The sequence below is a fragment of the Heloderma suspectum genome, chromosome 2 (genome assembly GCF_057233095.1).
Source record: "Heloderma suspectum isolate Gila_16-S chromosome 2, 16-S_ref, whole genome shotgun sequence".
NCBI classification, from domain to species: Eukaryota; Metazoa; Chordata; class Lepidosauria; order Squamata; family Helodermatidae; genus Heloderma; species Heloderma suspectum.
This window is the reverse complement of record NC_139459.1, coordinates 247,432,735-247,455,105: the sequence shown is the minus strand read 5'-3', so window position 1 is coordinate 247,455,105 and position 22,371 is coordinate 247,432,735. Positions and strand designations below refer to the sequence as shown.

At 42.1% G+C, this 22,371-nt stretch overlaps 1 protein-coding gene across 3 annotated transcripts in view; it reads right to left on the bottom strand.

The window, feature by feature from the left end:
• SH3PXD2B (SH3 and PX domains 2B) overlaps positions 1 to 22,371 on the bottom strand; it is a 163,686-nt gene that overhangs the window by 63,760 nt on the left and 77,555 nt on the right. For all 3 annotated transcript variants that reach the window (XM_084838682.1, XM_084838686.1, XM_084838681.1), the window contains exon 3: positions 19,813 to 19,888. In XM_084838682.1, coding sequence (XP_084694808.1) covers positions 19,813 to 19,888 — 76 coding nt within the window. The remainder of the gene's footprint in view (positions 1 to 19,812; positions 19,889 to 22,371) is intronic.

Genomic DNA, 22,371 nt, shown 5'->3' with positions numbered 1-22,371 from the left:
TTATGATATTTTGTTCCTTTTTTGAAAGCTCTACTGTCAGCTGGCAGGCTCCAAAATCTGCCTGTCAACAAATCTGTCAAGCCCTTATGATGATCAAGATGAAGTCTTTTCGGTGGAAGGAAGATGAGGGCTCTCTTTTTCCAGCTACTCTTACTGATTTGGACTTCCATTGTGCGTCTCTCTCCTGCCTTTTCTGATCAATCTGCTGTTACTTTGTGGGTCATAAAAATCTTGCTTTGACACAGCAGACTTTTTGAGGATGAGAAACTTGCAGCCCTTATTGGGGTAGGAGATGGGAGAACCACAGAGGAACTCTCTTTCCCCAGCTCCATCTCTAGGGAGTCCGGGAGCAGGTGTGAGAAGCAGTGGGGAGCAGAGGCATGGAACAACATCCAGCGACATGGACGACTAGAGATGCCTTGGCAGATGCATAGTCCGATGTCTTGATGGTTGCCAGGGGAAATTCCCTGGACTGGCGGACAAAGAAGGGAGCAGAGCAGGAGGGCTGTTTCTGAATTCAGAAAGGGAGCATTTTTTCAGATATATAATATACCAGAAAGAAGGTGCTCACATCTTTTGCTTCCAAGTTCACCAACCCCTTTGGAGTCTGCACCCCTCAACTTGATGTTCTAACACAAAGATCACAAGCATTTAAATCAAATTGTCATCTAGTCAGACACAATTGTGAACAATTCTGCCATAGAAAATGTTAAGATGTTTACTTTCTTCCCCACTCTTAAATGGAGCAAATTTAATTATCGGGGGGGGGGAGTGTTGGCTTCCTTTATTGGCAAGTATTTTGGTTCAGATTCTCTGTGGTCACCATTGTAAATTTGAAACATGCCTTTCTACCAAATAAAATCATCAAGGAATTTTCATGTTATTTTCCCAATTGGTAGCAACTGGATATTCCTGTAACTAGGGTCAGCACTGCTTCTTTCTATATTTAGAATTCAGACAGAAATTGGGTTGGCTTATTTCCGAGATCCACTCAGCCACCAGAGTTAAAAGACAATTTATAGCCCACATTTTCTTATTGATGTGCACATAAAACATGCAGGCAATCAAAGAAAATGGCCACTTAATCTCTCTTGCCATTTGCACAAGCAATCACAGTAATGCATACTCATTTCTCCAACATATTTATGAACATTAGGGTTTTTCTTTCTGATCCAGAGATATTGCATTCTTTTAAACTTATGTGATTTTAAGGCAGCAGACAATAGAATATAAAAGCAAAAGTGTTCTTCAAGCGCTCATAGAAAGTAGAACATAGTTCTCATATTTTTTCTGATATTTTCAGCTGGTGACAGACATGCTGATGCTGCTTCCTGTGCCGATTTATCGGATTTCAGACAATTTAAACAACTTTGGTGCCACATATATCACTGCTGTTATGTCACATAAGGTCAAGATTAGTTTACCTGCTTTAAGAAATAGTTTTGTTCAGTTACTTGTAAAAAAAAACCCTTTAAGATAGCTTTACAAACATGAATGTGTCTAATTTCAAAGAAATAATCTTTAAAGGCTGCTGCAATTTTATAGTCTTATGAACATCCCAATCAATTCATGCATATTCAAGGCACTACTAAACTATTCCATATTTTAACTTGATAAATTAAGGTACATAGCAGTGTTGGCAGGAAGCCAAATAGCCAATTTATTTATTTATTTATTTATTTATTCATTCATTCATTTCATTTCTATACTGCCCAATAGCCGAAGCTCTCTGGGCAGTTCACAAAAATTAAATCAATCAGTTGTAGAAAATTTAACCAATCAGTTGTAGAAAATATCCCCGCTTCTTGGCTGTCAGTATAACTGGTAGATATAGGCGCTCTGGCAGCATCGTAAAATGTAGAGATGGTTCTCACAACTCCTATAAAAGAAGCCACAAAGCACCTTTTGTTTATTAGACAGGAGTACACCTTCTCCTAAGACTTAGTGTGCTGTGAGATTGGCAGTCCAGGCTTATATGATGGAATATGGTTTAACTGATGCTTGGATAATTTTACATCCTGCTGATAGAGAGTATACTTTTATTTTACCACTTCACCGTAACTGCTCTCAATTAGACTATTTTTTTTATTTCTACAACTTTAGTATGTCAAATAAAAGATTGCAAGATTGACACATTGGTAGTGTCAGATCATACCAAAGTATGTTTGGAACTGCAATTTTCTGATACTCCTAGGGCCCCCAGTCTTTGGCATTTAAATGTTTCTCTTCTGAATGATGAGAAGTTTAAAACCCAGATGTTAGTTGAACTAACAGAGTATTTCAATATTAATGAAGGCACATCAAGCTCATGCGCCACTGAATGGGAGGCTAGTAAAGCTTTTTATAAGGGGCCGAATTATCTCTTATGCTTCTTATCAAAAGAAGCTTAAACAACTCAACAGACGTACTTAAATAAAGCAGCTGAAATCTCTTATAACTCAGTTTGCCACTTCCCCCACAGCACAGCTTTATCAATAGCTACAGAATACTAAGCATGAGTTGAATAATATTCTTTCACAACAGGCAGAATTTGCTTAGACCTGTCTACAACAGAAATATTGGGAAAGTGGTGAACGTCCTAGTAAGATCCTTGCACACCGTCTTAAACAGCATCAACATCAGAATGTCATTTTAGCTATTAAAGATGAGAGTGTCAAAGTATATACTTCTCCTACAGAGATAAATTCACAATTTTTAAAGTTTTATTCTGATCTGTATAGTACCAGTAATAAGATATCAGAGCAAGATAGGGATGCTTTTTTATCAGATTAATTTTCCACGTTTAGATTTTTCACAACAACAGCTCCTTTTAGCTCCTCTGCATTTAGAGGAAATCATGAGTGCAATAATGAGAATGAATACTGGGAAATCACCTGGACCGGATGGATTTCCAATTGAATGGTATAAAATATTCTGTAGATTTTTAGCCCCAAAGTTGTATTGCCTCTATAATCATATTTTTGAAGCAGGCTCCCTTTCTTCATTGTTAAATGATGCTTATATTACTGTGATTCCTAAGCCAGGAACGGACCATACCTATTGTGCTAACTATCGACATATATTGTTAATTAACGTAGATATCAAAATATTAACAACAATCCTGGCCGATAGATTACAACAAGTCATGACTGCATTGGTTAGACCAGACCAGGTAGGATTTATTAAAAACAGACAGGGGGCTGATAATCTTAGATTAGTTGTTGATTTAGTTGCTTTAAACTCTAAAACAACTGACCAGGTGGCCATAATTTCCTTGGATGCAGAAAAGGCCTTTGACAAAATTCATTGGAAACTTATGTTTATCACACTGACTAATTTTGAATAGAGCGAGAGTAATGACTAACAGTTTATTCTCAGCTTTTTTTTTTACTTGGGCAGGGTACCAGAGAAGGTTGCTCACTTTCCCCATTGATATTCAATTTATGTTTGGAACCCCTTGTGTGTGCAAGAGGTTCCAAACATAATAGTATTCATGGCTTTGTCCATTTTAGTTTAAAATTTAAAATTAGCCTTTATGCTGATGATCTTTTGCTGTTTATCTCAAGACTCCAGTCATCGGTTCCAGCTTTGATGAAATTACTTAATACCTTTGGTGAATTGTCCAGCTATTCAATTAATTGGTCAAAGTCGGAAATAATGCTGACTGGAGATAGGGTATACTCTAGTGTATTAGACAATTGGCAATTTCGACCGTGCCCAGAGTCTATTACTTACTTTGGAATAATTATTCCTAGAGATATATCTCAAATGATTTGGTTAAATTTAAACAAGCTGAATAATGATATTTCACAAGATATAGATAGATGGGCATCTTTAAAGTTGAGTTTATGGGGTAAGGTGAATACACTTAAGATGAATACCATACCTCAAATTATTTATGTTATACGTGGGATCCGTATACTTATATCTGGCAAATATTTCCAAAAAGTTAATGCTTTGTTTCATAAATTCTTCTGGGGTTCCTCTTCACCAAGAATATCTTTAAAAAGGATGCAACTTCCAATTAATGAAGGCGGGTTCGGTTTTCCCAATCTAACTATGTGCCATCCGGCCTAATTGCTGACCTCTACTAAATTTTGGTCTTTTCCACTCAGATTAGATTTTCCACCTTGGTCAGTGTTGGAATCTTCTTGTCTGGAGTCTCTTTAAATGGATGGCATTAGGTTCTTGACATATCAAGGTAGACAGAGCTCCTCCCACAATTTTGGCAGTTAGAGAAGTTTGGCGTATAATGTCACGTCAATTACAGTTTGATCCATTTCCCCATGCTAAACTGACTTTATGGGGAAATCCAGATTTAAGATTGGCAAGAAAATGTTTTTATGGTGGACCTGGACAGATAAAATGATCTATCAACCCTGGATCAATTAGTGGGGGTTGATTATTTTTGTTATTTTCAACTTTGCGGGATCAATTTGATTTGGCTGCTACAGCGGAATGGCAGTATTTGCAATTGAAACATTTGTTGGTATCTAGATTCGGTCCTGCTGCTTTTACTGCTTCGGAGTCTTTTTCGCTATTGGAAATACTTATTGAAGGTGAGCAGATATATTGACCTATGATTCATGGTTACAAACATTTATTATCAATGAATAAATATGATACAAGTGGATTACAGTAGGAATGGAACAGGGAAATGGAACGCCCTATTTTGTTTCATCAATGGACTGCTGTCCTGGCGTCTGTATCACATATTTCAATGGATCTTCGGTTATGCCTTATTCAGCAAAAAATTTTGTTTTGGGCCTACTGGATGCCACAATGTCTTTTTAATAAAGGCTTGTCAAATTCGGCTAATTGTTGGAGGTGTAATGCAGTCAATGCTTCTCTTATTCATATGTTTTGGAAATGCCCAATGGCCGCCTCCTCTTGGGAGGAAGTTATTATACAGATCAATTTTGTAATGGCAAGTTCTTTAATATTTACTGATCTAAATGTTCTTTTAAATGACTCACCTGCTTCTTGGAATATAACACATGATCAGCATAAATGGATTTTTTGCACCCTTTTGGTTGCTAAAAGACTGATATTACGATATTGGGATAAAAGCCCACCACCTATAACGCAGTGGACTGAAGACCTAACAACACTAGCAACTTTTGAAAGTGGTATATAGGCGTAACTTGCACATGGACTTATATGTGGATATTTGGTCTGCTTTTACTGAAGTGTATGTATAACCTATTTCCCCCCCCCCTTTTTTCTTTCTTTCTTGAATACTGTAATATTTGAAACTGAGGATTTTAGAATATGTTGTTGCATTTTTTTTAATCTGTTTTTTTGTGGGGGGGTTGTTACATTTTTGGTTTGTTTTGTTAAAACTCACAATAAAAAATTGGGGGGAAAGCACTTTTTGTTTATATACTGGATCACACGTAACAACATTCCATGGTTTAATTAATCCATGGGTTGTTGCCTTTCCCATGATTTGGCTGCCAGACCATCGAGCAAACCGCAGGTTGTTTTTTCAATTCCTGAGTTGTTTGGTTCCCATCCCTTTCTCCCTGTATCCCACATGCCTTTGTGGCACTGTAATACTTGTATGTAGAATGTCCGGGTGGGTTTTTTTTTTTTAACCACTCTTGCCTGCCACCTCTATAGCCTGAAAAAACAACCCATTAACAACCCATAGTTTGGGTTCACATGTAAAGACAAACCATGATTTAAACAACCCAGAGTTCACAACCGAACAACAAACCATAGGTTCTTTTCATGGGTTGTTCACAGTGAGCAACCCATAGTTAGCCCATATTTCTGGGTTCACATGTAACAACAACCCATACTAACATAAACCATGGTTTAGCGTTATGTGCGAACCCAGACATCCAACCCTATCCAGGAGTTTACATTTCAAAGATCATCACAGCAGCCCTCTCATCTGGCTAATACTCTTCCCTTCCCAAAGTGGACCACTGACCTCACCTAACTCTTTCAACACACACAGTCAGAACTAGCGAATGGACCAGATTCGCACAGACTGCAATAGTACTTAGTCTGATGCACTGAAGTCTTCAGGCAACATTTCCTAACTGTCAGAGTTGGATACATTGTGTCCACCCCATCTGAGTGAAGCCATGCCTGCTGGCACCCCTAGTCACAGTCCTGCCATAGTACACCCTTACAGTCCCCTGAAAGAGGGGTCTGCCTGCTCCATTCCTTTTGACTGAAGATGCTAATGCAGGTTTCAAACACACGGACATATTAAAATTAATTAAAATTAATTAGCTTGTTAATTAAAAAGAAAAAATAGTGTGCTTTAAAAACCAAACTACCCTGAGGTGCACACCCCCAAAGCCCCATTAATATGCATGGCAAGTTTCAAGTGTCTGGACTTCATGGACTTGGAGCTATGGCACAGAGCCACACATCCAAGATAACCTTCTGTAGACAAAAACAGTAAGAGGCAAACTTGAACGAGGATGGCACCCTCCAACTATTTATGCCACATTTTTGTACATGTGAACAGACCGCACGCTTTTTAGAAAACCAAATGTGTTTCTGCACAATAGCCATTCATGTTCAATGCAACTTTAAAGAAGAAAACAGTGAAATGGGCAGATCAACATTTAGGACAGAGTTCAAAGCCAAAGCCTTGCAAAGATACTCATACAAACATGCTTCTGGGCCTGTTAATCTATACCCCATTTTGCACTATGTGCCACATGCAAGTACGGTTGTTTCAGGTATAATTAAGGTGCTGGTGGGGTACTGTCAGTGTAGGGAAATGCTACTATTTAATTTTTGCCCTTCTGAAAGTAGATTATACAAACTTGCATCCACAATGCAGGATCTTAGAGATCCTGGCCAGTTAAAAGGGCATGGCAAGGCTTACAAATATACCACAAATGGCATCACGTCACACATGCAAAGAACTTTTAAATTAGCATGAATGACATCAGTTTGCAACCATAACCCCGCTAATCATTCAACTATTTATACCCCTTTCTCTTGACTATTTCATTTACCAAAATGCTTCTGAAGCTATGCTAGCTCAAGAGGTTATTTCCTACTTATCTGAACCATCAAAGGTGGAAAGACCCATAAAAACCTAGAAGTGTTCTCTTTCCCAATCACAACATGATGTGTGACCGTTTTATGCCCTCTTTACAGGCCCAGCTATTCAGAAATGGCAAGTCAGGCACTCCCTGAAACATGACATCAATGTGATTCTAACTGGCTGAGTTAGTTGATTCAATCATAGTACTAAAGTAACACTCTTATATTATTTTAATTTGATATTTGATGCTTTGAGTTATACATGGGTCCCACTTGAAAAAATATTTGTCACAATTACGAAAACTCTAATGAGTCATTTTAGACATTTAATGCAGGATACATATACAAAATAAGCTATAATTTTTAATGACTTGTAGGTTCCAAGAGTTTCCAAAATTTCTAACACCTCTTAAGGGTGCTTCAAATATTACACTATTCCTATACTGAGATAACTTCCATGTCGTAGGAACTAGCATACAATTGGCCATGCATGATGACGACGGTTGTGTATATTTCACTGGATATGAACATGTTGGAAGTATTGTCCAATCACAGCTTCTCAGAACATGTGCGTGCAATTAAATACATGGGTGAAAAGTATCAAATGAGAGAACATATAGACACACGTAGAGTGACCTGCTTTGCACATAACAACAACCCGGAGTATGGGTGGAGTATGGGTTGTTGTTGAATCATGAGTTGTTGCTGAATTGTGCGTTGCCATTACATGCAAACCGTACACTTTGTTTTAACTATGGGTTGTTAACCACAAACAACCCAGATACAGCAAACAAATCAAGAAGGAATTTGGACAGACATCCCAAACAGCAATGAAAAATGAAAGATCAAGGCCTTACCAACAGCCCTATTGATCATTCCCTCACTAGTGTATTGCACTGGCTAAGAGACCAGGTTGTGAACTAGGAAGTCCGTAATTCGACTCTTACCTCTGCCATGCACTGACTAGGTAGCCTTCATTCTGCCCCATCCCCTATCTGCAATATGGGAATAATACTACATGCTATTATAAGGATTACAACATGTGCGAAGAATAGTCCAAATACAAATGCCAATTCTTATCACTACTATCACTAAATAAGGAGCAGCAAAATCACTACCTTTCTTGGACATATTGGGTTGGATACAGAGATGATAAAGCAGTAGGGAAAAATCACGCAGTGGCACTGCTCTGCAGCGCTTGCACAGGAGCTAGCACAAGACTCTGCACAACATGGAGTTCATGCAAACATGCATCTTGAGATGTTGTGCAAAGTCTTGTGGCAAGAGTATGAACAGCACCTTATGCTAACAGAAGCACATGACTGGACTTCAGATTATCTTCATGGAAGGACCCTCTGGATCCAACCCATCAAATACAATGAATCGCAGTGAAAAGCAAGCTTAACATGAGAGAGAGTTGAGTGCCTCATACTGATAGCGGTGGCTCAATCTTTTCAACTGTTCTCGGGGAGGCATTTGAGCTGTATCAGAGGCACTACCTGAGCAAAATAGCCATGCGAGTACACACCCATCCTAAGTTGCCAAGGTTTTATGGGGAAGGTTCAGAGATCTGACTAAAAAGGCTAACTGGATCACAAGCAGTACAGCTTGTGAAGGAGGCAGAACGCAGCCAACAATCTAACATAATGTTTTATTCTGTCAGACAGACCAGCCAGTCTGACATCAATCCCTGAGAAAATTCTGGAGCAGATGATAAAGCAATCCATCTGTAAGCACCTTGAAAACAAGGCAGTGATTACTCGAAGCCAACATGGATTTGTCAAAAACAAGTCCTGCCAGACAAATCTGATCTCATTTTTTGATCAAGTAACCTCCCTTGTGGACTGTGGGAATGCTGTAGACATCATATACCTCGACTTCAGCAAAGCTTTCAACAAAGTGCCCCATGATATCCTGATGAGCAAACTAGCTCAAAGTGGGCTAGATGAAACAACGATCCGGTGGATCCACAGTTGGCTACAGAATTGGACTCAAAGAGTGCTTATTAATGGGACCTTCTCAAACTGGGGAGAGGTAACGAGTGGGGTACCGCAGGGCTCAGTCTTGGGCCCAGTGCTCTTCAACATTTTTTATTAATGACTTGGAGGAGGAGGTGCAGGGAATGCTGATCAAATTTGTAGATGACACAAAATTCGTCGGGATAGCTAATACTTTGGAAGACAGAAGCAAAATTCAAAGTGATCTGGCTAGTCTGGAGCGCAGGGCAGAAAACAACAGAATGACATTTAATAGGGATAAATGTCAAGTTCTGCACCTAGGAAAAAGAAACCAAATGCACAGTTACAAGATGGGGGATACGTGGCTCAACAGCACTACAAGCGAGAAGGATCTTGGAATTGTTGTCGATCACAAGCTGAATATGAGCCAACCATGGGATGTGGCTGCAAAAAAAGGCAAATGCTATTTTGGGCTGCATTAATAGAAGCATAGCTTCCAAATCCCGGGAAGTACTATGAGGAGGAAGCCCTATGAGGAGAGACTGAAAGAACTGGGCATGTTTAGCCTTGAAAAGAGAAGACTGAGGGGAGATATGATAGTGCTCTTCAAGTACTTGAAGGGTTGTCACAGAGAGGAAGGCCAGGATCTCTTCTTGATCATCCCAGAGTGCAAGACACGGAATCATGGGCTCAAGTTACAGGAAGCCAGATTCCGGCTGAATGTCAGGAAAAACTTCCTGACTGTTAGAGCAATACGACAATGGAACCAATTACCTAGGGAGGTGGTGGGCTCTCCCACACTGGAGGCGTTCAAGACGAGGCTGGACAGCCATCTGTCAGGGATGCTCTGACGTGGATTCCTGCATTCAGCAGGGGGTTGGACTCGATGGCCTTGTAGGCCCCTTCCAACCATTCTATTCTATTCTATTCTATTCTATTCTATTCTATTCTGTCAAATCTCCTCTTTCTTTGGGAGACTGCCACAGTTTCCAGTTTAAGCCTCCACAAAAGCAATTTCACAGCCAAATTTAAAAGCTTCAGCTTTGGCAAAATTTTCTTTCCATACAGTTTTATCTAGCCCTTCCACAGAAACACTGATGGGAATAGCCTCTAGATCACCATGGATATATAGAGTTTGGAAGACTCAGTTCTGCTTATAAAAGCTGTTTTCTGAAAGCTTTGGCAGGACCTATACATAGCTAATCTAGAGAAGCTCATCTGTTTTTTCAGCTCTTTCTTTCTTGGGGTCTCCACCTTTGCTTTTCCCTTCCAGCGCACCCTTCATTCTCAGAGGAGTTCACAGTCGCTCGCACATTTAGAAAACTGCAGAGCTTTTCTTTTACATCATCTTGTGGGGTACAGGATGTGTTTTAATCATAGTCACATGTTTTGCATTTTCATAATGTACAAACATATGCATATCAATGACAATACCAGCTATCAGCAGAACTGACAAATTTAGCTCCTAGAGAAAGGAGGTATGTTTCCCGTTTGCACTAGCCTTATTCAGACATTCTTCTTGATCAAGACTCTACCTGAGTCTTGTAATCTACCTGAGCAGTTATCGTAATTCTTGGAGACAACTTTCAGATAGTCCTATAGAGCTCAGTCTAGTCAGATGTTAACTATGCAAGACGCTATTTGTCAGAACAAGTTTTCTGCTTCAAAAACTAAAATCAGAGGAGGCCAACCTGAATCTACCGACTACAGACCTAGCTGAAAACAACCAAAGGGCAACTCTAAACAATCTGCAAGAAAAAGAAAGTGTTCAATCTCACAACCTGAACAAGGTCAAGCACAGGCTCTTATGGACTCCACTTTTGTACCCCTCCTAGAGATGTGAAGGCCCAGAAAAAAAACCTGGAAAATATCAGGAGGAAAACATTTTCCCCTAGTTTTTTCCCCAAGGGCTGTTTTTGCTTTTCCCTGAAAAAATGAACAGCTTTGGGTTATGAAATATTTTCTTTTAGAATTTAAGACAAGGTTTTCATATATTGTTACCCAGCCTTTACTCCCTGCGAAATGATTTCTAAAAACTATGTAATAAGAAGACTTTTATAGAAAGACTAGATGTGTAAAATGTCTGGAAATAATGAAGTCATGTGGGAAAATGTTTTTTAATCCTCTCTGTAAGATTTCCAGCAGTTATTTCTTCTGTTCCTTATTAAAATTATTGATATAGTGTATCTTTTACTGATAGACATTAAGCGTTGCTCCAAGAAATGCTCAGTTTCCCAACACGTGAGCAGAGTCACCATATCATAATATGGAAGAAAATATGCATGCTTGACAGTTTGGGTTTTGTTCTACAGAGTCCTGCATTTCTGGGCTTGTTCTGGTTACATATTGTTGCAGTCAATAAATTTGTTCTAATCTAAAACCCACATGTGAAAAAATCCCACGGTAGGTTATTCTGCCACTGTCACCAGATGCAACAGAACAGCATGTGGGTTATCCCACCTATGTTCCTTTGTTTTAAATAGGGATGGCAGAGAATTCCGCCACGGATCTCGGTGAAGCCGAATGCCAGTGCATTCGGCCCCCCGAAATCTGTGGCGGAACGGCCTGCCACCCCCCCGCCGATCCCGCCCGGGACAAGACTTACCTGGGGCGGATCTTCTGGGCGGCGGGGGCGGCAGCTCCGGCTGGTCTTCCGACCGGCTGCCATGGCCGCCATTTGCAGGGTTTCTTTTCTTTTCTTTTTTACAGAGACGTGATAGGCTACGTATGTGGCCTAAAACGACTGGGTAAAAAAAAAAAAAAGGCGTACGCAAGTGGCGGTGGCTACGGCCGCCGCCATTTGCATTCCTTATTTTGGGCCGTCTTAGTCTACATAAATATTTACGTAGACTAAGACGGCAAAAATAAGGGGAATGCAAATAGCGTCCGCTACGCTATTTGCGTTCCTTTTATTTTTGCCGTCTTAGTCTACGTAAATATTTACGTAGATTAAGACGGCAAAAATAAGGAACGCAAATGGCGGTGGCATTTGCGTACGCGGTCCCCCCCCCCCAGAGCCCTCCGCAGCCAGAAATCCGGCTGCGGACAGCTCTGGCCTGGCTGGGCCTGGCCGGCTGCTCCGTGGAGCTGCCGCGGAGCACAGCCGGCTGCGGAGGATTCCAGGGGGGAGGAATGGAGCACCCCCCCATCCAGGATTCCGGGGGGAGGGACGGAACGCCTCCCACCCCAACATCAACATAATCCGCGAAAGGTAAGTGACTTTCATACATCCCTAGTTTTAAATTAACTTTGAGGCTTGGACCCATAGAAATCACTGCCACAGTTTGTAATAAAGTTCTCAATTAGACCTCACCACTGCCTCAGCTATAAAAACTTTTAACTGCTGTCTCTAGAATAAACCCTCTCTACCTAAAAGAAACTCAATAGCCTGGTTCCTATGGCATAGGCATGGGATTGACACTACCACGAGCAACAACCTTTCAAAATGAACAAAAACTGTTCATTAACATAAATTATTTACAAAAGTGAATAAAATGCTGCTCTTCAAATAATATGTTGAGATTGCTGAAAGATTCTTAAATATGGTTGCTTAGCATTCCTAACCCGAGGCTTTCCCAGCTAAATAAAATCTCAATACCTTTTCCTTCAGATCAGATTTCCGTAAGTTCCACCCCACAAAAAGCAACAGGTTTATGAATTTCCCTGAACTTTCTTACAAACAAGAACAGATGCTATACAACAGTCTTCCTTTCCTTCCAGTTCTTCCTACTTCTTCTGGCTTCTAGGATGGTTCAGATGACTACTTGCTGAAGTCAGACATAAATCGGAACCTAAAATACGTTATATATAACTTGGTTTGTTCATAAAATTACTGTGCTTGGTATATTAAATATAAAAGTAAAGTTTATTCAGATAGTACATTTAGTCCATATACATTTAGGGCGCAATCCTATGGCCACTAGTCAGTGGCTAGACAGCCATAGGATAGGTCGGTTCCTGGAGAACTGACCTCCACCCGGTCCCATGCCACCTTGTAGGCAGCGTGGACCACGTAAGAGTAGGGCGGAGTAGCGAAAATGGGGCGTTCCCAGGGGCAGGGAGGGGAGGGGAGGTCGGAAATGCTGGCACAACACATCCTATGTGTTGTCCGGTCATTGCTTCCCATGCCCCGAGGTCCCGCAGCTAGACAGCCAAAATCGGCTGTCTAGATGCGAAAGCAGGGCAGGGAGAGCAAGGAGGAGATCCGCTCCCCCCCACTCCTCCTGCCCTGCACTGGATAGGCAGTCGCCCCCAGGGTTGGAGGCGACTGTCAATCCACATAGGATTGTTCCCTCCCTGAGTTTTCTTTTAACACTTTTTAAATATAACGGTAATTCTATGAGCAAACCAAGTTATACATAATATAACTTTAGGAACATAAAGGCTGCTTTTATGTTCCTAAAATGAGTGAGCCAGAGAGCAAGTGTGGTGTAGTGGTTAGAGTGTTGGACTGGGACTTGGGAGACCCAGATTCTAGTCCCAGTCGGCCATGAAGCTCACTGGGTGACTTTTGGCGAGTCACTGACTCTCAACCTAACCTACCTCACAGGGTTGTTGTGAGAGGAGGAGGATTATGTCAGCCACCTTGGGTTCCTTGCCGGAGGAAAAAAAGGTGGGATGTAAATGGAATGAATGAATGAATGAAACAGCCACCCCTAACATGGTACCCAACAGATGTTTTGGACTACAATGCCTGGCATTCCTGACCGTTGGCCATGCTGCCTGAGGCTGATGGGAGCTGAAGTCCAAAATATCTGGAGGGCACCAAGTAGGGAAAGGCTGTCTGAAAGCAATGGTGACTCTGGATCTGTAAAGAGTGCTAAAAAAGAAGATTTCTTATTTTCCCATCCCCCCCCCATTTTAATCCCCCCCCCCCGAATGGGAAAAAGACGGCGGGCAGGTCCTATGGCTTCAATTTTTTGAGAAATGTTTCATCTCTAATGCCCCCTATAACAACACACAAATCCCTGCTGCCCCAGAATGTGGCTAGCTGGCTGGCTATTAATAGTGCCCTACTTCCCCCTGCACCATATCTTAAATCCTACTGCTATTCAGTCTTCTTAAATTCACATTCATAAATACTTGCAGTGAGGAAAAGAATGGGGAACGGTTTTCATTGCAGAAATATTTTTTTCTGGTAGGATTTAAAGATCTGCTTTAAATCTGAACACCAAAGTCTGTGCTGTTTCAGAGACAGTCCCAGATGGAAAGTAAAACTTCATTTAAAAACCAGAGGGGAAAGGTGAAAGAACTCACTGGGCTGGTGCTGTAAAAAACAAACTATAGCCAAGACTATTTGCTTTAGATAGAAAAATATCTGGAGCACGGAATCAAACACCCCTCCTTAGTTCCTATTAACAGCCTTAAGTCTGACTGTGCTAGAGGTTTGTGAAGAATGCTACAGGCAGCTGGATGGACAGGGGAACTGGAAACATTTTTGAGATGTCAGAAACCACAAGTATAATGTTACCAATCAGGGTTTCCCAGAAAGCAGCATATTTGAAACAGAAAGCAGAAGCAAAATCCCCACACTGGTAATGAAATTCAAGTGTTAGCTATGTGAGAGGGTTGCAGCAAAGTACACCGTTTGGAAAAGGTGGCATACAGACAGGCATAATTTATCTATAGAACGGCTTAGCAGCTTGCAGCTCACACATCCAATCTGGCTCCCAAAAAGTACTGTATGACTCCCCACCCCCTCTGGTTGCTAACCCGAGCTTCTTGCCTGGGAAAAGGCAAAGTCAGAGGGACATCTGACAAAGAGACTTCTGTTGTTCATAAGCTCTTCTGTTCCTTCTTGCTTTCATGAATTTCCAAGCCATTTGAGCATGGAAACAATAGAAGTTGTTCCACTGGATGAATAGGGGGAGATTTAGGAGGCTGCAGGGACAAAATGGTCCTCATCCGTGGGTGGGCTTTTGCCCCACCCTCAGTTTTTGCACCTGCAGTACTGCGAAAGCAACAGGGTTCAGTCTCAGAGACCCTCACAGACAGTCCCAAAAGCTGGGTTAGACATTGATTGCTTTGGTAACCAGAGATCATGCACACTGACAGAGCTATCAGTGCGCTTGATATTCAGTTGCTAAAATGGTCACAATCCCTGGCTGACAAGCCTTTGCTCAGCTTGAAGAGATCTCTCCTGGTGGTGCAAAGCATTTGCCAGCCAGGGAAGGTGGTACTTCTTCTCCAGCTCAGATTAAAATGCAAACCAGAGAAGTATTCAAGGGCTTGTAAAATTTGCTTCTCCTCTGAACCCAGCTTGGAAGAATTTTGGCATCATTCCTTTGGCAATGTAAACAATTGGCAATGTAGAACTTTGGCAGAGTAAATAATTTTCACCAAAAGCTAAGTTTTCGGTTTAGCTTCTGGAAGTAAAGGCAAGACACTTAGCAAGTGAAATGTACCCATCAGAGCAACCTTTCTGGAACCTTTCTGGAAGTGAGCCTCCCTCTGCCTTCGAAATGTAGGTTACAACACTTCAGAAACGGAATGCAGCCAAACTGTAATTCCTGTTTGTCCAATTATTAGATGCTGGCAGTTGGGCCTGATTCTATGCTCCTCCCATCCCACTCCACTGGCATGAAAAACTGCACAGCAGACTCTTTTTTTTTGCATTTATGCCAGAGTTAGTTTTGTTTTGCTGATACCACAATACAGTGAACAGCTGGAATCAGAATGCACATCCTGGATGTAACTATGATGGTTACTAAGCTGCAATTATGCCCATGTCTGAGGAAAGGCACAGCTGCAAAACAGCATCTTTTAAAGGGCTTAACCAGACCTATGGCCAAAATGTATTTCCTTCTTAAACAGCGTAAGAATGTTTGAAACACTGTGATGCTATACTGAAAAGTTGGCACAGTTAGAAGGTTTGGGGTGGGGGGTTGTAGTTCACTAACTCTCTCTCCCAAACTCTACATTGCAACACCTATCACTTCCAAAACTGATTTCACCTTCATCCAGATCAGTAGACTTCCCACCTCACAGTACTTCCATCTTATCTGCATTAAGCTGCAGTTTGTTTGCCTTCATCCATCCCAAAACTACCTTCATACACCTGTTCAGGATCTCTACTGCCTCCTGAGACTAGCACATGGAAAAGAGATGTATAGTTGTCTTTTCAGCCCAAACCTAGGATGACTTCTTCTAGTGGTTTCATATAGAAATTAGCAAGGATGGGGACAGGATTGAACCCTGAGGCAACCCAAAGGACAATAGCCAAAGAGTGGAACAAAAGTCCCCCAACACTACCGTCTGAGTCTGCCCAGCCAGAAAGGACCAGAACCACTGTATCATCATGCTTCCAAGTCCCATCCTGAAGCCACAGTCCAGGAGGATACTACCATCAAGAGAATCGAGAGATCCAGGAGAATAACTAATGTTGCACTCACCATTCTCTGGCAAAAGTCATCCACCAGGGGGGTGTCCAAGGCTGTTTACATCCCCAAACCTGGCCAGATGTGAGATCAAAATAGATCCTGATAATCAGTGTCATCCAAGACATAACAAATGGGAAGCCCCACAATCAATTATGGGGACAGAAAATCTATGTTGGAAAGGAGTTAGTCTAAAGGGGAAATAGCCAGAGTTTATTTTCTTCTTTTTTCAAAACATACATATTAAAAGGATACAATCAGTGATCCTGCTTGAGTGACACAGTGGGAAGTTTTAGCTTGAAAATTAGCAGGAAGAGTTGTTATTGTTGATGCTTTTAAAAATATAAGCCTAAAAATGGTATGGGCATGGGGAAGGGGAGTACATCTCCTCATCAGAAGCTGAGTCTCAGGAACTAGCCAATAACTGCCTATGAGGCACTCACAATTACATTCCAGATTGTACACCATATAAGCAACAAATCACAGTTCAAGTGCTGGGGAAAAGAAGCAGACCCACAACAGAAGCAGAATCTTCAGAAGAGACTTCCATATCTCCAGCAAACAATGGACACAAATATTGCACATACCACACACAAAAAGAAATAAATTGTTAGAAAGGCCCAGAAGAAAAGGAACACATATATATCCAATTATCCTATTATGAGGGCCACGGTGGCTTAGTGGTTAAGATGCTGAACGGCAGACTGGAAGGTCGACAGGACAGCAGTTCGAGACCGAGTGCTGCGTGACGGAGTGAGCTCCCGTCTTCAGTCCCAGCTTCTGCCAACCTAGCAGTTCGAAAGCAAGAAATTGCAAGTAGATAAATAGGTACCGCCTCGGTGGGAAAGGTAACAGCGTTCCGTGCACCTCGGTGTTCAGTCATGCCAGCCACATGACCACGGAAGCATCTTGGGACAGCGCTGGCTCTTCGGCTTAGAAATGGAGATGAGCACCACACCCTAGAGTCGGACACGACTGGTTGGGGACACCTTTACCTTTTACCTTTATCCTATTATGAACACCTGCAATTTCAGAGAATTACAGGAACCAGCGACTCTAACTACATGTACTCAATACACTGTCAGGAGGTGCCCCAGTGGCCTCTTTCAGTAGACTCCAATAGCCAACTCAAGACACAGACGAAAGGATTTTTTTCAAGGCTTTAATCCTTTTACAACTTAATGACTCTTTCAGATGCTAATCACCAGTGACTAAGCAAGGAACAGCAGAGTGGCCTATGAGCCAAGTAGGCAGTTGATCCCCGTTTGAAGGAGAGTCACTTGAAGACCCTGAACTTATGGGCTAGGGAGAGATCCTCCCTCTTTCCCTTGGGTCCACGGGAGGCGGCCGTTGCTTGCGCGCTAAACGGGTGATACGCCTCCTTTCCGCACCCTCCATCGCTCGTCGCTCTTTGCGTCTGTGTCGAGCGTCTAGCAAGCCCCGTTCCCGCACTTTCTCACTGCTAGGATCAATATCTATCTCAGGAATGCTGGCAGGAGGAATCTCTGCCAGCTCAGTTTCCACCCTGACATACATTTACTAGCATTTGGCTACAGTACTTTTAGCTCTAGGTATATAACGGCCCTCTTTCCAGGCATTTTTCATAGACCATATTAGTGTTCAGCTTCAAAAAGCGGTAACACAAGGTATAACACACCAAACCCCACAATTGTGGTCCTACTCTTTTAAGGCAGGGGTGGGAACCTCAGGCACTGGGGCCAAATCCAGCCGTTCTGGAGTCGCACCCCCCCCGGGTTCTCCATATGGCCACGCTCCTTCCCCTGACCGCTCTTGCCCCAACCACCATTTTGGTGGTTTCCCTGCTTTTGCACAGTTTTGCCCCCATTCTGAATGGTTGAAACACCTCTCCTATGGCTTAGTGACTGGCAGGAGAGCTTTAAACTGAAATAAGCTGGTGTTTGAGGTTTTTTGGCCCCACCCACCACTGGTATCTGGCCCTTGAAGAGCTTCTCCAAAATTAAATTTGACCCTCAGGCTGAAAGAGGTCTCCCATCCTTGTTTTAAGGAAATGCTATCCTTACTTAGGAATTGTGAGCATTGCTTTTTGAGTGCATAAATACATATTTGAGCATTGTAAAGTTAGACTGTTAGAATGAAACCTAGCATACTGCTGAAAACCAAGCATGGCAATTTTGTTTAAAAATGGCAGAGTATTCTTTTAAACAGCTGGATGTAGCTATCCATCTTTAAAAAAAGAAGAAGACTATATTGGATTTAAGCTCTTGCTACACTTTAAACAGGAACTACATTCAACAGAAATTAACCTTGACTACTACCTTGTCTACATGGGCCATAGTTAGGCCTTAATTCCTCTGGCAAACTACTGGCTCTAAAAACATGCACTTATCATGGGTCAATTAATAGAGGTTGATTAAGACTGCTTACTTAATCTAGAAATGGGTGAAATGCTATCTAGATGGGTTATGTAGTTTGGGAAACAGTGGAGGGAATCAGAAGCCAAACTAACAATCATGGAAGGTGTACACCCAAATAACCAAATAGCAAAAAGAAAATATATTCCAGTGATTGTGATGCACTTATCTGAAATAGCAGATGTGTCTGAAAACTTAAGTTCCAATCTAATTTTGTCAGGGAGCTGGAACACCTAGGGACCAAGTAAACACAAACGGAAATCCCTCTTACTATACCTACACCCCTACTCGGTTCTTCCCAAACTCCATTTGCCCTGCAGTCTGAGATGGAGATCTGGGAACTTATACGAAACTAACACGAGAAGTTACAGTTCCCCAAGAGGCAGATCATCTGATGGCTGCTCCTATGAAGTTATATACTGCAATTCTCAATAAGGCCATTATAAACATAAAAATGAGTGTCACATACTTCTATCAATGTTAAATACATCTGTACTGACATACTACCAAGCTAACCATGTACTGCTCCCCTGATTTCCCCCTCTTGCCTTCTGCTATAACAGTTTAATGAATGGAGGAAAGCCAAATGGAGGAAAAACAAGAAAAGTAGGAAAGGGGAGGAGGTTCTCAGAGACTAGAGCAGGTGACCAATATTAACAAGGCTTAACAGTCTCCAAAACCTTCAGTAAAAAGGACAACAGTGCCAACACTGTGGATTGCAGACCACAATAACTCTTGACCTGGTTACCCAGATGACCTACCTCTCAGATACTGACCCTTGTGCCTGCATATAGATTCTGCTTTGTCTCATGTTCTTGGCTGCCTGAGTATTCCCCTCACCTCAACATTACTGTGCCTTTGAAGTCTTCTGCAAAGGAAAGAAGCCTGAAAAGTGGCTGCGCTTATACTGAATTAACCAAGCACATTTAAAATTCCCCAAACACATATTGATGAATCCTGGTCTTTCTTTCTAGCCCAGAAAAACCTCTCAGCTCAGTTTCACTTTAATGTATTATGCAAAGAAAAGGGAGGGTGGTGATGGGGGAAGCAAAAGTCCCATTTGACAGCTGTGGTGTTCACCTTACAAACCTGGAAGAAAGGGAATGATCCTTTGTTTAGGGTCCTTCTGTCCTCCTTCCATTGGGAATTTGTCCAACATTTGCATCTTTAAAAAAAGGGGTGGGAGACATAAAATTAGAATAGCCACAGAAGAAGAAAAAAACATAATGCATGCAACCCCCCCACCCCCTGATTCAACAGAGAAATTATGAGAACAGTAGACAATATAATTTACCCCTAGCTATCATAATTTTATAAGAGAATGGTAGTGAGGGGAGAAGGTCAAGCAGGAAAACTTTGAAAAAAAACCCACAGCAAGCCAGAATTATATTGATGTTTTGGTAACAGCTGAGTCGTTACCAAGCTCCTCTTTGATACCAGTAGAATTGGTTACTTTTTTCTTTGATCTCACACAGGGCTCTACAATCATGCTTGCCTCACTATCATGGTGACTGCTCAACCATCCTCTGCGAGTGAGATGAGCCCAAGGTTTCCTCCCAACACAGAATCTAGAAAGTGGGAGAGATGATCCCTGTCCACTCCCCAACCTAAAAGACAGGCACATGTTTATAATTTGTTTAAGCTCTCCAGTTTCTGGATGCAAGCAGAGAGCCAGAACAAACCTCCGCCTCCCATCTTTGATTGCTACCTAGAGGGAGGAAACAGAGATGCTTGCCTCTGAACCTGCTGAGTGTTTGAAGTTTGCAGGTAGAGGCAAAGGTTGTTATGCCTCCATAATCCCATAACAGCTCCAAGCTAGAAAGGAACACTAGAGGTGCATCAGCAGCATGCTCACTTGTTCCTGACCTTGTGCTGTGTTTCAGAAATGCAGCACAAGGTTAGGGACAAGACTGTAGCCCTTGGGTCAGGAGCACTGTCCTGGCAATCACACAGTTTTGGCTGGCCACCAAGGATACCCAACATTTGATGACCCCGATCTCACACAATGATGAGTTCATATTTGTGAAAACCTTATGTGCTCCTTCTACTGCTCATGTAATAAAATCAGGTACTTAAACTTTTTGGAATAGTTACACACCCTAGGAAATTAAGGATTTCAAATTAGGGAAGGGGGCAAGGGTCAATGTAGAGCACATACTTGGCAAATGGAAGGTCCAGGGTTCAGTTCCCAGGGACTCTTAAGTGGCAGGTAGAAAAAGTCTTTGAGCCAGATACACCCCTAGGGCCTAGCATGGGTGGGGAAACCCTTTCAGCCCAAGGGCCAAATTCAGTGTCAGAGAAGCTCTCAGAGGCCACATTCCGGTGGTAGGCAAGGCCGAAGGCAAAGACAGCATGGCCCAAAATATAAACAATGCCAGCACATTGTAGTGTAAAGCTCTTCCTGCCAGTAACTAAGCCTGAGAAGAGGCATTCCAGCCTTTTAGAATGAGGAAAAATATGCACAAAAGCCAGGAAATCACCCAGCTATCAGTGATTGGGGGAAACTGGGTAGGGCCAGGAGAAGGAGGAGTGGCCATTTGGAGAACCCCGGGGGGCTAGATTGTGACCCGGGGGCTACGGTTCCCCACTCCTGCACTGTGTCAGTATCAGTAGGGCTAGCTGGACCAATGGTCTGATGCAGTACAAAAGGCAGCTTTCATGCTCAAACTAACACCAACTGGCACTACGGCGATTCACCTTTCAGGAATAGAAACAGAGCAGCAGACAACCAAGATAAGAACACAGTGGGTTCACCAAGACGCCAAGTGCACTGTGAACCAGGCATCATCACAGAGCTCGAGTCAAAAGGAGGAGTCTCTTCTCAATGCAGACCCCTCTCTCCCACATTACCTCATTTACTTGGCAGGAGCCAAATCTGACAGATGCCAACAGCAGTGTCAAATTTTCAGGCTCTCTGGCTAAACATATCTTTGCTGAAATGTCAATTAAATGTTTATATTGCTTCATAACACAGGTCTCTTAAACAGTTCACAGTGCAAACTATTCCAACAGTACAACACACAAGATAGCAATAAAAATCATTATAACACATCACAAAAGGCAAGGATTAAAAGCCAACAATATAGGAGTTTTAAGTTTCCACTTTAGCCCAAAATCTGAAGCAACTGTCTTCACTGACTTTCTAAAACTCAGTGGAGAAGATGCCAGACCAGCTTCCCAGGGTAGGGAGTTCCGCAGTTAGGGCAGGATGATTACAATAAGAAAAATTGCCATTTGAGCCACTGCAATTTTCAGCATGCAACCTCTTCTTCTACAACAACTTGTGGCCTTCCAGATCTTTTGGCCTCCAACTCCCATCATCCCTAGGGCTGACAGCTTTAGGCCAAAACATCTGAAAGGCCACAAGTGGTCCACCCCTGATCTATAACATAGATTCACAGATACATCTCAAACAGATGTTATAGTAAGGTTGAAGCAGGCGAAGTCTGCATTACTCAAGCTACCTGAGGCCATCTTATAAATGCAAGCAGGCCCCTTTCCTTTCCCCAACAGTTGATTGGTAAGCAAATCCTGCAGGTATCTTTGCTCAAACAGTTAATGCAAAGTATTTTGTTGTTTTTAGTTCACACTACCATCAAGCGAACACTGACTAGCCCATTAATATCATTCACCATGAAAGTCAGCCAG